At 39.0% G+C, this 16,599-nt stretch overlaps 1 protein-coding gene across 1 annotated transcript in view; it reads right to left on the bottom strand.

Annotated features, from left to right (window-relative positions):
* Nucleotides 1-16,599, bottom strand: part of LOC145997293 (erythroid differentiation-related factor 1) — a 55,975-nt gene that overhangs the window by 23,207 nt on the left and 16,169 nt on the right. The window contains exons 7-12 of the mRNA XM_083134193.1: nucleotides 14,449-14,708; nucleotides 10,937-11,048; nucleotides 9,604-9,712; nucleotides 3,188-4,109; nucleotides 1,942-2,115; nucleotides 585-826 (exon numbers count right to left, since the gene is read on the bottom strand). Coding sequence (XP_082990319.1) covers nucleotides 585-826; nucleotides 1,942-2,115; nucleotides 3,188-4,109; nucleotides 9,604-9,712; nucleotides 10,937-11,048; nucleotides 14,449-14,708 — 1,819 coding nt within the window. The remainder of the gene's footprint in view (nucleotides 1-584; nucleotides 827-1,941; nucleotides 2,116-3,187; nucleotides 4,110-9,603; nucleotides 9,713-10,936; nucleotides 11,049-14,448; nucleotides 14,709-16,599) is intronic.

The raw sequence follows: 16,599 nt of genomic DNA, 5'->3' as shown, positions 1-16,599 counted from the left end.
ATGTGATTTTCAAAAAATAAGACGAAATGAGCAGTGTTGTGTTATTGTTTTACAAATGGCATTATGTTATCTATCAATTACCACTATCTTGCTTTACATTAGCTGTATTGTGTTACTATAGGAAATATATCAAAATGGTCGATATATATTGCCAAACACTATGTTATCTTCATGTCTTTAATATAATATAAATGATAAAATACTATTATCTTCTTCATAAAGTCACAGAAAACTTGAAATCCATATAATTACAAAAATAATACACTTAAATGTACAACATATTTTGCATTTATGGTTATATGGTATATGACATTTATGGTTGTATGGTTATTGGCAAAACAATTCACAATCAGAATTTAGGTTAGGTTAATTCACGATGTGGGTCTAAGACGTAGAGTATAACATATTTTGTGTGTATATTTTCTTCACTGTATAAAAACAAGATGGAATTATATTTTTTCACTGGTAAACAGGTGTGGAACTAAAATGGTGTTAATCTGTAAATCGCATTTACATTTTTCTCATGAAAGGAAGCAAATTATCAGTAATGACTAAATGCCAGTGTGTCACAAAAAAAATCCTACCTTGTTGTAGTAATGCTTTTCATTACTTTCAAGCTCCTTTCGATTTGAAACAGGTGAATGGAAATGAGCACACAGTCTCATCAATCGCCCAGCATTCGAGCACAGCAATGCAAGGTTGGCTTCATCTCGTACAGCTTCAAATGCATGGATTCCAGCCTCCAGGTGCTGGAGGCTCTTTTGGAAGAGGAGCTGGAATGTTTTAATGCCTTCTTCTGCTCTGTCCTTTTCTTTCTGGTATTTAGCTGAAAGACATCAAGTTTACATTGTAAACTGTGGACTTATAAACACACACATGATACATGAAGTTCTCACATCATGTAAAATACATCATATTCATCACCACAATACCATAATGCAGAATTAATCTAAATTAGCTATCTAAAAGTAACATTTGATAACTGAAATAATAATTATTTCTGTATTCAAAACTACAGAACAAGGTTTTCACTTCCACAAATGTTTGAGCAATGTTCAAAAATCTTCACTGCTAAAAAAGCAGTTTTGTCACTGTAGATTTACCTGCCTTTTACCTTGTGTGTACTTACCATGCAACCTGTCTCAATGTGAAGTTGTGATTATCATTGAGTCTTCTGAAATATCTTTGTACAATAATTTTTTATTGTATTCAGCTCATGCTTCACACTGATGTAGTCATATATGCTACTAACCCATTGAATAAACTGGTGTGGATGGAGATCATTAGATTTTAAATTTGATCATAGGCATTTTAAGATATGATTGAAGCTTTACAATATATTTGAAAGTTATTAAATGTTATTTTTAGGATACTAAATTAGTTTAACCTTGTTTAGAGAAGCAGTCAACAGACAAATTGAAGAAGAAACACTGGGGAAGAGAACACATGAGCCATATGATACGAAGGGGGAACTCAACAAACATACATTTTGAGGCTCAGGGCAAACTCAACAAAAAAGTCATAAACGTAGATCAGAAAGTTTTTCTGCTTGATTTCCAAAGTTTTGAGATAAATATTCTCATGATTCAAGTTTCCTCCCTGCAAATTTCATGACAAAAAAAATTGAGCACATGTTGAGTTCGCTCTTCGTATCCACAAAGACTCATATGAAAACATTGTTTGGATTAACCTAGTCACCCAAAAACCTCATCCCATATCCTTTCCACAAAGGTCTCCCCATCAGCACCCTCATATTCTGTAGTTCAGCATTCCACCCGACACCACCACCAATTACTGAATCGGTGATCCAAATATCACTTGTCTCCTAACTCTCTATATAGCCACACTACAGACAAATGATGCCATCATTTAACCTCTGTTGATGATAAATAATAATAATAACAACTTACGATACAAAGGTTAGCAGTTCAAATAACTCACCTGTAGCTTGATTCATATACAGAACGCCAAGCTCATTCTCAATGCTTCCTAGCTTCCTTTGAATGCTTATCTTCTGCTGATCTTCTGGCTCTAAGGACATCGCCATCTGATAGCATTTGGCACTTAGCTGCAGCATCTTCTCCATGCTTTCTATGGTGGAGGGAATTATAACATCTGCAAGCATAACATGTTCAGAGCTTAATTAGTAGAGCCATGCATATCTTGTTTTTGACGAAAACACAAAATGAGAAATAACACATTGTAATGTTAATATTTCATGTTTCTGAAAAGTATGCGGTGCATTTTCCTACATTGTTTTGGCACAAAATGATACGAAATAAGACTCTTAAGCATGAAATTTAGAGTTTATTTACCAATGCAACACTTGCTGAAGTTTGAATTATTCTGAGTTTATGCAATTCACGGAAAATTCATTAATTCTGCTGTAAATATTTAAGAAGCTAACATAGTCCACTTTATACAAAAATAAACTTAATACTCTGTTAACTACATAAATGTGCTATTAGAAGGGATGTTTATTTTGTGTAATAAGTGTAGTTTTTAAATCAGATTTAGGATTATGTTCGCAATTTCAAAACCAAAATGTCATATTATATATCGCTTTTGATCCGATTATTCACCACTATAACACAGAAATTTTATTTTATTTACCACTTTCGAACCCGAAATTGACACTTGTTTTTGTACTGAAATTTTGCTTTCTTATTTACCAAAAATATGTGCCTCTATTAATGAGGAATCAATGTATTTATCATTTCCCCTATACTTATAACGCAAGTTAATTCTACTAAACTACATTTATTAGTCCTGTACCATGACCGTGCAGTCTAAGACATCATACTTTGGGCTCCAGCTACAGGGCATGTGGAAGTTCAAGTCTCCTGGGGTGGCCTCCCCCCTGGTGCAGTGGTAGCGTGGTCACATAATCAAGGGGTCCCAGGTTCAATACCCGGTGGAGGCACATGGCACAGTGGTTCGGATCCCACTTTAAACTGTAGGTCCAGTCCTGATTAGCCTTCCTGTGCATAAAGTGGACGTAAAGCAACAAATCAATCAATCAACCGATTAGCGTTACTGTGCATGAAGTGGACTTAAAACACAAACTCGCTCACTCACTCGAAGGAGTTAACATACAAATACAGAAACACTGTAAGAATGAACCTATGTATTAAATAGTGAAAATCAAAATCCCATTAAAGTATTGTAAAAACGAAAAGTCAATTACCTTCTATGTCTATTTCCTTGCTCATTTCCTCCAGAATATCTGAATCCACTTCATTTATCACACAGTAATCCTTCCTGTGTACTTCAACTTGATTCCAGTGCTGAACAATTGCGTAACACAAATCCCCGGTTCTGTCAAACACATAACTTTTCAGCTCATTACTGCCGCTGGACATCAGATTTCCTAGCACGTGGCACCCGTACAGAACAAATTTTATATGCTGCAATGCCTTCCCAAACAACCCTTGAGAACTTTCATACTCAGACAAGGTGGAATAGATTAACGTTGCTTTGTTATACAACAGTGCCTTCAAGTGAACGTCCCATGTTATGGCACCCGTTTCGTGTGTATCACAAAGAGAAACCTTCAAGTTATCGCTTTTGCTGCTTTCGCTGTGCGAGGTACTGTCGTCGTCCGTCTTATTGCTTTTGCAGTCGGCGTCCCTGGCTTCTTTCTGTTTCAAAGGAGAGTAAGGCATAGGAATTGCATGGAAAGGCCGAGCCATGTTGGGATTTTCCTCCTCCTGAATTTTTCTTTCTTTCTCTTCATGTTCTTCTTCCTTGCTCTGTTCCTCCTTCATTGTCTCATCTTCCGGGCACTCGTCAAAGAACTGAAGACATCCCAAACCCTCGGCTATGTGATGAAGAGAATGCTTGCAACGTTCTTCCACGGAACCGCATATGGAAGGGGCTCTGTACTTCTCGTCTTCGCAGCGATACTGTGTGGATATGCACAGCGATTTAACTTCAACGCTGCTCTTCACGTTTGTTTCACTTTCCTCTTGTTCTTCCTCATCGTCTTCACAAGGGCTATTAATTGATGACTCGTCATCGTCAGACTGATCACTCAAATGAGGTGAGGAGGGATCAATATGATCAGGTACGTAAAGATCAGACAACATGTAGTGAGCTGATGTTGCAATCTGAAAGTTAAAGAAAAGGAAGAGTATAATTTTCGAAACCTTCACTGTACTCACACAAAACTTAAAAACAGGATTGTACTGACAAACACATTTACTAACAGGAATCAATGACCGACCTAAAATGTAAAACAATATTAGGCCAAAATGCATGATACAGAATCACACTGCTGGAGGTGGCTAATCACGAATAAAATTGTTGATACTCTATGTGATCAGAAGTATCCGGACACCCACCTGAAAATAAAGTACAAGTTTGGGCAACCATCCATCGGGAACACTGGCAGTCAATACAGTTTTGTGCCACCCTTAGCCTTGATGACAGCGTTCACTCTCACAGGCATACTTTCAATCAGGTGCCGGAAGGTTTCCTGAGGAATGGCAGCCCCTTCCTCACGGAGCGCCAAAATGAGAAGAGGTATTGATGTGGATCGGTGTGGTCTAGCACGAAGTCGGCATTCCAAAACATCCCAGAGATGTTCTATGGGATTAAAATCAGGACTCTGCACAGGCCAGTCCATTAGTGAGACGTTGTTGTCGTCAAACCACTCCTCCACAAGCCCTGCAGTATGGACGGGTGCTTGGTCGTGTTGAAAGACACAATGGTCATCCCCGAACTGGTCTTTGAAAGGTAGGCAGCATGAAAGCTGTTAAAATGTCAACGTAAGCTTGTGCCGTGGCATTGCCATGTAAAGCAACAAGGGGGCCAAGCCCCCTCCAGGAGAAACATGACCACACTGTAACCCCGCCACCTCCGAATTTCACTGTCGGCATTATACAGGCTGGTAGACGTCATTCACCAGGCATTCCCCACACCCACACCCTACCATCGGATCGCCACATTGTGTACTGTGATTCATCACTCCACACAACAGTTTTCCACTGTTCTATGGTCCAGTTTCGATGCTCCTTGTACTACACGAGGTGGCGTTTGGCATTTGTCTGTGTGATGTTTGACTTATGGGCAGCTGCTCGGCCATGGAAACCGAGTTGCCGCACCTTGCGCCAAACAGTAATGGTGCTTGGAGTAGATCCTGATGCAGTTCGGAATTCCTGTGTGATGGTGGCAATGGATGATTGACGATAATGCTGTATGACCCTCTTCAACACTTGATGGTCTCTGGAGGTCAACATGGGAGGTTGGCCTGCACGGTTTTGGGTTGTACACATCCCCTTCACTATAACATCGGAAACAGTGGACAGAGGGATGTTTAGGAGGGTGGAAATCTCACACACAGTCTTCCTACACAAGTCACACCCAACCAACTGACCACGTTGAAAGTCTGCAAGTTCCTCAGACCATCCCATACTGCTGTCTTACACTGTCTGCAGACTATTGAGTTCGCTGACTATGTGTTCCATGCGGTAGATGGCAGTACTGTGTCGCCCTCTATGATAAACACACTTTCGCAGTGTGTCCGGATACTTTTGATCACATAGAGTATATGATATATTTTATCTGCATTTTTCTCTTTCTGTGCTGTCTCCCCCTCCCTTCTAACTCTTACTCTCTTTTCATTTTCTCTCTCTCCTCTCTATTTGTTCTCTTTTTCTCTCTCCTTCATCCAGATGCTGGATAGTTCTTCAGGTCATCCTAACACTAATACTGCAATGTATGAGCCCAGCTGTATCTGTTGCCATATCTATTAACATATTTTAAGATGAGTTAACTCTTATGCATTCCTCAATTGTGAATTAAAGTGAATGAATTGCATGGAGCAGCTCTGGGTTTCACCCAGCCTCTAATAAGTGAGTGCTTGGGGACAACCCTTGGGGAGGAGGGATGCTGGAGCTTGATGTTGATCACATCACCTCAACAAATTACTGAGATTGTGAATATGTGGAGCCTACCTCCACCTCGACCCCATGTGCCTTCATGTCATGTCATTTTTACTAATTGTAGATTAATACATTACACTACAATGAGATGTAACAACTTGTAGTGCAATTGCTCTATGTACGAGGCGTATTTGGAAAGTAAGTACCGAAAGGGTGTAAGAAATAAAGTAAAATAGTTTTGTACCCTTTTTTATTTGCATTACATTCTACAGACCTTAAACTACTTTTCTATGTAGTTTCCACCATTTTTCAAGCATTTGTCATGAGTGAAGCACTCTAATGGCACTGGTTTTTGTATCCTATCGTCATAGAATGTTCCACCCTGTGATGAAAGCCATCCATGGACTCCTGCTTCGACGTCATCATTCTCGTCGAAACGCTGACCACAATTTTCGATATTTCAGGCGATCTGTCACAATTTCGTAGAGGGCTGTTTTCTTGAAATTTGTGGAAATTCCATGGAAAGCGACGATATTGTGAAGCATCTGTTTTCACGAATTTCCGCGTCGACCGCACGCACCAAATTCTCGGTCACAACAGATGGCCGACCGCTCCTTGGCTCATCGTGAACTGTCTCACGACCTTCTTTAAACATCAAAAATAAAGACCTCTCACAGTTGACGGTGGATGTCTACCGGTTTCACGTTTCTTGCATTGAGAAAACGAATCACAGACCGGACTTCACAGTCGGCGGGCCGATTGATTTTCTTGAACATTTCAAACCTTCATAAACCTACGAAGAAAAAGCATGACTTGCTCCCACGACTGCCTGTGGCTTACTAACGGATGAAGGACGTCAGCGAGAACTCACACGGTGGTCGCGACTGTAGCGCTACAGCGGCAATATTTGCAAACGGCACTTACTTTACGAATACACCTCGTATGTATACAGAACTAAAGTATTCACTCAAATACATTTTCTTATAATTAGACATAAGCGAGTTACTAACTTTTTCCGCGAAACTTACTTGTAGAAGTTCTATTAATTTTGGTGGCCTCTGCCACCATCCACTTGGGAACTTGCTGCTTCACTTGAAATTAATAGAACCTCTACAAGTAAGTTTCGCAGAAAAAGTAACTTGCTAACATCTAATTCATTCCCCAAACATGAATACATTTTCTTAATATATCCTTAAATGCAAATGTGGGACACAAGGAGTTCCATGAGGTTCATACTATTACTAATACATACATGCCCTTTATGATAACTAGAGCCCAGAAGTTTGGCAAAATGCCTCTTTTTATCTACTGCATATATTGATAAAATTTTTCCGGATATACGTTTTTTGTTGTTTCGAATGTTTTAGAAGCCTTTTCATTTTGCCTATTTGGGACTCCACTGCCTATTTTTAATTATAATGCCTTTTTTTTGCCTTTTTCAATGAAATTTGACAATTTCTTTAAACAAATGTGTAGGATAAATTATTTTTCTCCCAAAAAAAAACGTTGTTGCCATTTATTTTTCTTCCGTTTATTATGTGAATAATTTTCGCCTTATTAAAGTAATATTGAACTCAGGTGTGTTTCAACATTGCTGAAGGAGAAAAGTGTGAGGAAAAAGTATTTCATGCTGATTTATTATATTGCCTTTCCGTTAACATTTCCTTGTGCATGATTGACTGATGAATACCTGTTGCAGAACACCTGCACAATTACGTCATCACGTCCAGCATCCGTGTCAGGAGGTTATTGACAAGAAACAGCACTAATGCCCAAGGGCCTTTGCAAGGATTCCAAAATCAAGTTCTCTATCTTTAGTTTAGTTCTGCACTTTGGAGGGAAATGATCGTCTAGTTGTCATCATACCGAAATTTAGTGTGCCATTAAGTGGTAAGTTACATGGTTACGGGCGTGAATTTGGTGAAAGCACATTTTCGACAGACGGTACTATTCTTCTCTGCAAGATATGTGAAACACAATCAACCATGAGAAAAAATACAGGTACTTTATATCTCAGCATGTGTCAACAGCAAAACATAAATCTGCAGCTGCTAAAATGATCGGACAGAAGAAGATATCCCGAATTTCAACAGTGGGCACTTCATCCAACAGGCAATCTCAGTTTTCATGGAAGCAGGAATACCTTTCTGGAAAGTGGAAAACAAGTCACTGAAGAAATTCCTGGAAAAATACACTAAAGAAACGGTGCCGTCGGAATCTACGGCAGAAAACATATTTAAGCGTCTGCTACGAAGAAGCTCTGCAAAGAATTTGTGCTGAAGTTGGTGGAAAAAAGATCTGGATTTCAATAGATGAAACTACTGACGCTATGGGACGCTACATGGCCAACGTCATCATAGGAACTGTGGAACCAACATGCGGAGAATCCTCGTCATTTCTTCTCACGTCAGAACAACTAGAGAGAGCCAATGGTTCGTCAATAGCACAGTTATTCTCAAATTCCCTACTTCTGCTCTGGCCAGATGGTGTACTTCATGATGACGTGTTACTTTTTATCAGTGATGTGAAGGCTGCCATAGCATTGAAAATTCTCTTCCCGAACATGCTTCATATCACATGTGTAGCCCACGCAATGCACAGAATTGCCGAAGACGTTAGGGTGTTGCACCCAGAAGTGGACAGGTTGATTTCGAATACAAAGAAGATATTTCTGAAATCTCCCTCTCGGACCCGAAAATTTCAGGAAGTTGCGCCTGAGCTTAGTTTACCTCCGCAACCAGTCTTGATGAGATGGGGAACCTGGATATCAGCAGCTATATATTATGCTAACAACCTTGAAAAAATCAGTGAGGTGATCGATGCTCTTCCATAAAATGAAGCGGCTTCAATTCGTGAAGTGAAAAAACTCCTGTGCTATTCAGAACTGAAGAATGAACTGTCGTTTATTTTTGCACATTATGGTGCATTGCCAGAGACAATTTCAAAGCTAGAGAAAAGAGGTGAGACTCTTATAGCATCCATGAAAATCTTCGAGGAATCTATGCAGCAGATGATGGAAGTGCCAGGAGAAAAGGGGTCAGCTGTTGTGGAAAAGTGCAAACGGGTAGTGAGTGCAAAGGAGGACCTGAAACAATTGAAAACAATTTGTGATATTCTAAAAGGTGAAAATGCTGTTACCGAAATGAGTCCAGCTACATTAGCTTGTTTTATGTATGCTCCAATAACTTCTGTAGAAGTAGAAAGATCATTTTCTATTATGAAAAATATTCTCTCTGACAGACGATTATCAATGAATCTTGAGAAATTAAAAAAACACCTTGTAGTTATGTGCAATCAAGACGGAGAAAACTGAATTGCTCTTCCCAATGTAGATTTTAACATTTTGCCAGAAATTATAGATAAAAGTAAGCGACTTCCAAATGTGCCTTTTTTTGTTTATTTTGCCTTTTTTTCATTTGTAGTGCCTATTTTCCACATTATAAATGCCTATTTGCCTGCCTATTTTAACGAACTTCCGGGCTCTAATGATAACATTACAGCCTGATCTATGCTGAAAAAACGATCATTCATAACTATCATCATGATATGAAATGCTGAATTTTATTTAGAGCAGAACATAATTTCAACATGTACTCCAAAAACAGACGCAGCATTGAGGCTAACATCACTGAAAAAGCTCCAGCATCTAAACTAAATCATGCACAAAAATATAACATTGACATGAACAGAACTAAGTTACACATGAAAGATGCTTTACCTGAGGATATTTCTCTTTGTTGAGTAGAGCTAAGCAATTTCTCAGAAGCATTCTGATTGTGCCTTGTTGCTTCCTCACATGCCGAGACTGCATCATGTTTCGAGCAACCCTAGAATCAAAAGCCATTCAAATGGTTAAAAGTCATGCACACAGTTTCGAAACATATTAAGTAAATACATTATGGAGCATGTAGGTATTGGATCCATGTAAAAGAGGTGAGTCAAACTCGTTTTGAATGCAAGTGAAGCTTAGTCAGGTTTACTGGGTACAATTGTTACTGGAAAACACCACTATCAACTAAACAAAAGCATGCTGCCCCTTTACCTTATAATTTGAAATAATTTAAAATAAAACAAGATTTTTTTCTTAAAAATAAAACAAGAAAATAGCCAACAACAGTGGTTAGCACAGCATGCTATAACATCAGGGATCCCAGGTTGAAATTCCAACTTGGGCATGGGTATGCTTTGTGAGAGTCCCTTCATCGATTTCATCATATCATCACTCATCATCGCAATTAGCCAAAAGTGGCAGAAGAGAAAAATAAATAAATAAAATCAATCAATAACAAGAAAATAATATTTTCTGTTGCCACATAAAGCAATGCATATTTTATGGCTAGTGTTACCAACATGGTAACAAATCTTTGACTGTATTTACTCTTGTATAATAATTCATTATCATTTACATTTAGAGCTGAGACAATACCACTTTGGCCAATATCGATATTTACTGATACAGATGCCGAAACATGGAAATCCAATCAATTTAAAGTAGTTGCAACTAAATTCAAATGGACATCACTGGTACCTGCATCAGTATAAGACAGCCCTATTTAAATTAATATCTTGCGCATGTGCGAATTACTCACTTGTAGAATAATAAGTATTTAAAAAATATTTAAAAATACCAAAAGTAGTTTACTTACGATTTGTGAGTATGTACAGTTCTGCATTCTGCAAGAAGGCAAACTGGACACCTCACGGGCGAACGTGGAGTAGCATGCATTTTTTAATGTTTCAAGTTTTAAAGTTTTTTATGCTTGACTTTTAACACCATTGAGGTTTTACAAAGAAAAGAAGTGGGTATGGAAGCTTTATCAGGAATGGGCAAGTTTTTAGGAAATCTTTTTTACCAACTCCCAAAACATACTTTGGTAAACTGTACATACTCACAAATCGTAAGTAAACTACTGTTGGTATTTTTAAATACTTTTTTAAAAACTATTATCCCATTTAAATTATTTCTTGTTCTTATAGTCTTAATTTTAAATTCACTAAATGACATACGTCAAGATTTATCAATTGAAATAACCTCTGCCATTACTACTTACCTATACAATAGCATTGCAACAGGTACTGTGAATGGATTCTGCTCTTTGTCATCCATAAAGTCAGTGCACAGGGACGTGAGGTCGTATAATTTTACCACATCATCACCTTTGCCTGGAAATGGTAAAGAAAACTGAATTAGATTCTTGAAGCTTTTTCTGCACATCATCAAAAGTGATTAACCTTACACCTTGTTGCTTGCTGATGGCATTGAACCAACGCAGCACTGGGTCGCTCAGCAAGGCTGGAAGCAGAAGAAGTTTCCTAGCCTCTTCCCAAATATTAAGAATTCCGCAACACTCCACCCTTACCGGGCCGCTTCTGGCAGGAAAACCCCAATAAACAACTAAATAGGCTCGTTAGTCCTGGTTTCCCATCCCGTTCCTCACCAGAGCGCTCGGAACCAAAGAATCAATCACAGGCAAGAACTTACTGAATTAATGTTGCAGGGTGATTGCTGAAAACTCGCAGAAATGGGCTTTATACATGTATTTACAATTAAACAAAACAAGGCTCGGATTCTTCCAACAATTCTCTAATTTACATTATTTACATTCCTCTAACTTGAGCCCCACGGCAGAACTGCCAAGTGGAAGCTAAGCATCGACAGAACTGCCTCGGGATGCTTTTTCTCAAGGAGGCCACTGGAGCCCGAAGATCGCTCTCCTTTCTGCTATCCAGTTCATAAACACACTCTCCTTCCTGTCCTCTGACAGAGGCCATATTTATACTTCCTCCCACGTCACATGGGGGAGGGCTGAAAGTTCAAACCTTATTGGCTCTTTTAAACTACACAGAACCATGGAAGAAACCCAAGCATACAGAATCATACACAAACACAAAAAAGAAAAAACAAATAATGTTTGTAACAGGCTGGAAGCAGAAGAAGTTTCCTAGCCTCGTCCCAATTATTCAGAATCACTGCACTTTCGAAGCACTCAACAAATTGATTAACGTCTTTCCCTGAGGCACCCTGGAATTTGATGCTCTCAAAAAGAAAGGGATGTATGAAGGGTGTTTGAGCCATTCTGGGGGGATTGATGTGACTTATTGGGATATTTGGAATGCCAGAATTAGCTTACATGCACGTGCGACTCCTAGTCAAAATAGGGCTCCTGCGGGGGGCGGACAAAGTACAGGGAGGCCCCTCTGCATCAATAGATGGGCCAACTGCATTTTTGGCGAGATCAATAAGCCGATCCAAGGTGGTATCAAGCTCGTCTTTAAGTTCGCAAAACAACATGAACTATTACTAACAGTATTGACGCCCTTTGCGTCATAAGCTCCTGTCAAAAAATAATAATAATAATAACAAACAATTCTGAAACGTCACTATTTAATGCCAGATCTCATTTTCATCGCATTTCCGAAAAAATGGATGAAAAGCCCAAGCATCAACACCATGTAGCGTTCCACCCTGTAGAACAGAGGGATCGAACCAATGGGGAGTAGCTCATCCCATAAATTGCACACTTCCTTGCCGTGATGGCCTGGCCCCGACAGGGGTTAGATACGAGGTAACTGATCTAACTTAAATAAATGACATAACAGTTGTCTTATCGCGACCCTTCTGACTGAGAATGGCAGGTAGAGGAATAACGATAACTCACCCTGTTCGATATTGTGCAGAGCCTGTCTCCCCTCGTCTTCACCTGTTAGCAATCATCCACCAAAAAGCCCCTTGCCCCTCTATCATGCTCCTTTGTCCCTTTTGCTTCACCTTGACTCAACTTTCCCCAAGATTGCCACCTCACCACTTCCTGTCGCAAAACATCTTTCTCATCAAAATCCAACTGCAGGTCTGGGCAAGTTAGAACAAGTTTGTGCAAGATTATACACGATATCGAGCTGGGATGTTACGAATTTCACATCAAAGATCTTCATTTTTTGGACATATTTAAATTGAACCATTCAGAAAGAGATTATAATAAACTGTCATGCCTCAGTTCATGAACAATTACAACTATACAAGGTGGCACAAAAGTCACTTTACACTTCAACAAAAACAAATGTAAGTGTAGTACTGTCACGAAAGCAACACTTATACGGTGACACCAGTATTTTGCTGCTGGCGTTGGTTAGTATCACTGATAATGGAAGTTTTGCTGTTTTTTTCCTGGCACACTGATTGGCAAGGAAACAAAACACACATAAACAAATGACTGTCACCAGCATAGTAGTTCAGTTCAGTTGGCAGTGTTACTATCTCCTTACACAAAGTTAACCCAAGAAACAAGCATTTTCTTTTTGAAAACTTGTTACAAAAGTGGTGTAGTGGAAACCACAAGCACTTGGAAAAGCATACGTATTACATTGAGGATGCCTTCCAGTTTGCGGACAGCAGCTGTGTTTTCATATCTAACAGTGTGTTCCAGACAGACTCCAGCTATGTGTTAATGTAGAACAAAAAACATTTTGAAATAATATATCACTGAAAATAAAATTATTTTGTAATTGTCAGAGCCACAATGGTTTAGTAGGTAGGTTGCCTGACTGCCACACAAGAGACATTAGTACGATTCCCAGGGTGGGTGATCTAAGGTCGGAATTTTTCCTGCCTTGTCTTCACTCTCGGGCTCAACTAGTCTCAAATCAATGGGTACCTGGGTAACCCTGGGGAGTAAAGGCAGCCAGAGTGCAATTCTCATCACATCACCTCTAAAATTGTCGAGATCGAGAAAGTGTGGGGCCCTACCAGCACATCCCCTAAATGTGCCTTGATGCTACAGTGCTATATGCACGGCAGGAACTTTACCTTTACCTTAATTTTCAAAGTGTAAAGTGACTTTTGCACCACCCTGTACAGATACGAACTGTGCCTACAGTTTAAAGTGGGATCCAAACCAATATGAGTCACCACTGGGTATCCAACCTGAGATTAATACAAACTGAACTAGCCATATGATATAACTTGTTCATAAAGGATGTTTCATATAGAATAATGTGGCTTAAACAGGTACGGAATTACCCTACTAAGACAACTTCAGGTTCACCATCATTTTTAAATCTGAAGACTTCTATGTAATTCCTTTCTTTTTAAATTTTTATAAGCCATTTATACAGCCAGTTTAGTTTAAATTAGTTCATTAAAAATGCCAAGAGATGGCACTGGTGTTCATGTATCTGTATGTGGGCACTGGCAACAAGAAATAGTAGTTAATTTGAAATGGGCATAAAGTCATATGCAGAAATTCTAGTTGCAGAAAGTGTGGAGAGATCAGAGGTTGTCATGGTAACTCAGTACTAGACCCTCAGCACAGAACTACCAAAGACCCACATCTGATTGTAAGTTGAGGAGTGGAACAGAATTCCCATGCCTGTCCTGCGCTGGAGCTTGCTGCAATGGAAACTGCGATGCCGGGCAATAATCCACAATGCTGGGTGTCCAATAGAACATGATCGGTGGTGGCGGCGTGGTATCTCTTAAGGTGAGTACCCATCAAAAATGGTCGGATATAAAGCAAACAACCCTGTATAATACCAATTTGTGCATCATAAACCATAATTTTCTTACCCTTAAACAACCAATAAGTATGGCCAGCTTTCGTTGCATTGGATTTCAAGAATGACAATATATTCTGTGCCACGTCACGTATCACTTTAGGTGAAAACTTGGAGTCTTCCATCTGAGGCAGATCTTCTGTTTTTATGAGTTCATATTTCTGAACAATCCCATCCAGATGGTAGCACATGATCACTTCTGGGACATTGCACATGAGGTTATCTAGCCAGTAATCAATTCCTGTCAACACGTTGATTGGTTTTGCCATATCCCTGAAAGAAGAGAGAAACATTTCAACAGTGGCCATTTTGATTCCCATCTCCATGGAAACCTGGATCCAAAGTACATTTTTTGTTAAAATACAGTATATCTCATGAGTCGCAACAAAACTGTTTCTCCAAAATTGATGTTCATGGATAATGTGGCACCTGGGAAGATATTCCTTCAATTGGAAATAGTGTGTTGCCATGGCAGCAAGTATATGACACTGCTAGAGATTAGGGATGGCCATAAAATCTGGATAACGGATATCCAGATTTCTAATTCAGATATGCTGATAATCCAAATATCTGGATAGTACAGATTTGATGAAGAATTTGTAGAAAATCTGTATGGTGAAATACGAACATGATAAATAAAAGAATATAAGGATAACCCATAAAATGGATAAACAATAAAACTGTCTGGATAATGCACAAATTTGGATACCCCAGACATTTTGGATCTGAATATCTGGATAACCTAAATATCAGATATCCAGATAATCTGTATATCCACATGAAATTGTATCCAGATTTGGCCATTCCTACACTTTAAGAAATTATTATTACATACAGTGGAACCTCGATTTTACATTTTTCAGGGAACAAAGCTGAAAGAATTTAAAAAGGAGGTAAACGTAAAATCGATAAAAATTTCATAACACCATTGGATCATAAAATACATTGGAACCATCAGGATTGAATATATAGTGTGGGAGAATGTAAAATCCAGGAACATAAAATCGGGGTTTCACTGTATTTAACAGTTGGGCTGAAAAGTTCGTAGGCTAACATAGTAAAAAATATTTTTTTGACAAAATTCGATTTTATTATTCAATATAGTTGCCTTCGAGGGCGATACAACGATTATAGCGGTCATACAATTTTTCGATGCCATTTTTATAGTACGATTTCTCTTTAGCCTCAAAATAGGCCTCAGTTTCGGCGATTACCTCTTCATCAGTGCTAAATTTCTTTCCAGCGAGCATTCTTTTAAGGTCTGCAAACAGGAAAAAGTCACTGGGGGCCAGATCTAGAGAATATGGTGGATGGGGAAGCAATTCGTAGTCTAATTCATATAATTTTGCCATCGTTTTCATTGATTTGTGACACGGTGCATTGTCTTGATGAAACAGCACTTTTTTCTTCTTCAAATTGGGCCATTTTTTCGTGATTTCATCCTTTAAACGCTCCAACAACGCTATGTAATAATCGCTGTTGATGGTCTGGCCCTTTTTGAGGTAATCGATGAATATAATACCATGCGCATCAAAGAATACTGATGCCATAACCTTGCCAGCCGACTGTTGCGTCTTTCCACGCTTTGGATTCGGTTCATCACGTGCAGTCCACTCGGCTGACTGCCGATTGGACTCTGGAGTGTAGTTATGGAGCCATGTTTCATCCATTGTAATATATCGACGGAAAAATTCGTGTTTATTACGGTTGAATATCGCTAAACATTGCTCCGAATCATCAAAACGTTGTTGCTTTTGATCGATTGTGAGCACGCGTGGCACCCATTTTGCACACAGCTTTCGCATGTTCAAATATTCATGCACAATATGTCCAACACGTTCCTTTGATATTTTTAAAGTCTCAGCTATCTCGATCAACTTCACTTTACGATCATTTAAAATTATTTTGTGGACTTTTTTGATGTTTTCGTCTGTAACAGCCTCTTTGGGGCGTCCACTGCGTGCATCGTCTTCGATGCTCATTTCCCCTCGTTTAAATTTAGCAAACCACTTCTCAACGGTTGATTTTCCTGGTGCAGAGTCCGAATAATGTTTACCAAGCCAAGCCTTGGCTTCAACAGTATTTTTTCTCGCCAAAAAGCAATGCTTTATTAACACACAAAATTATTTTTTATCCATTTTGTCACAATAACAAAAGCTGCTTC

This window comes from Lepisma saccharinum, chromosome 1 (assembly GCF_977018435.1).
Source record: "Lepisma saccharinum chromosome 1, izLepSacc3.1, whole genome shotgun sequence".
Lineage (NCBI taxonomy): Eukaryota > Metazoa > Arthropoda > Insecta > Zygentoma > Lepismatidae > Lepisma > Lepisma saccharinum.
This window is presented reverse-complemented; position numbering and strand designations above follow the sequence as displayed.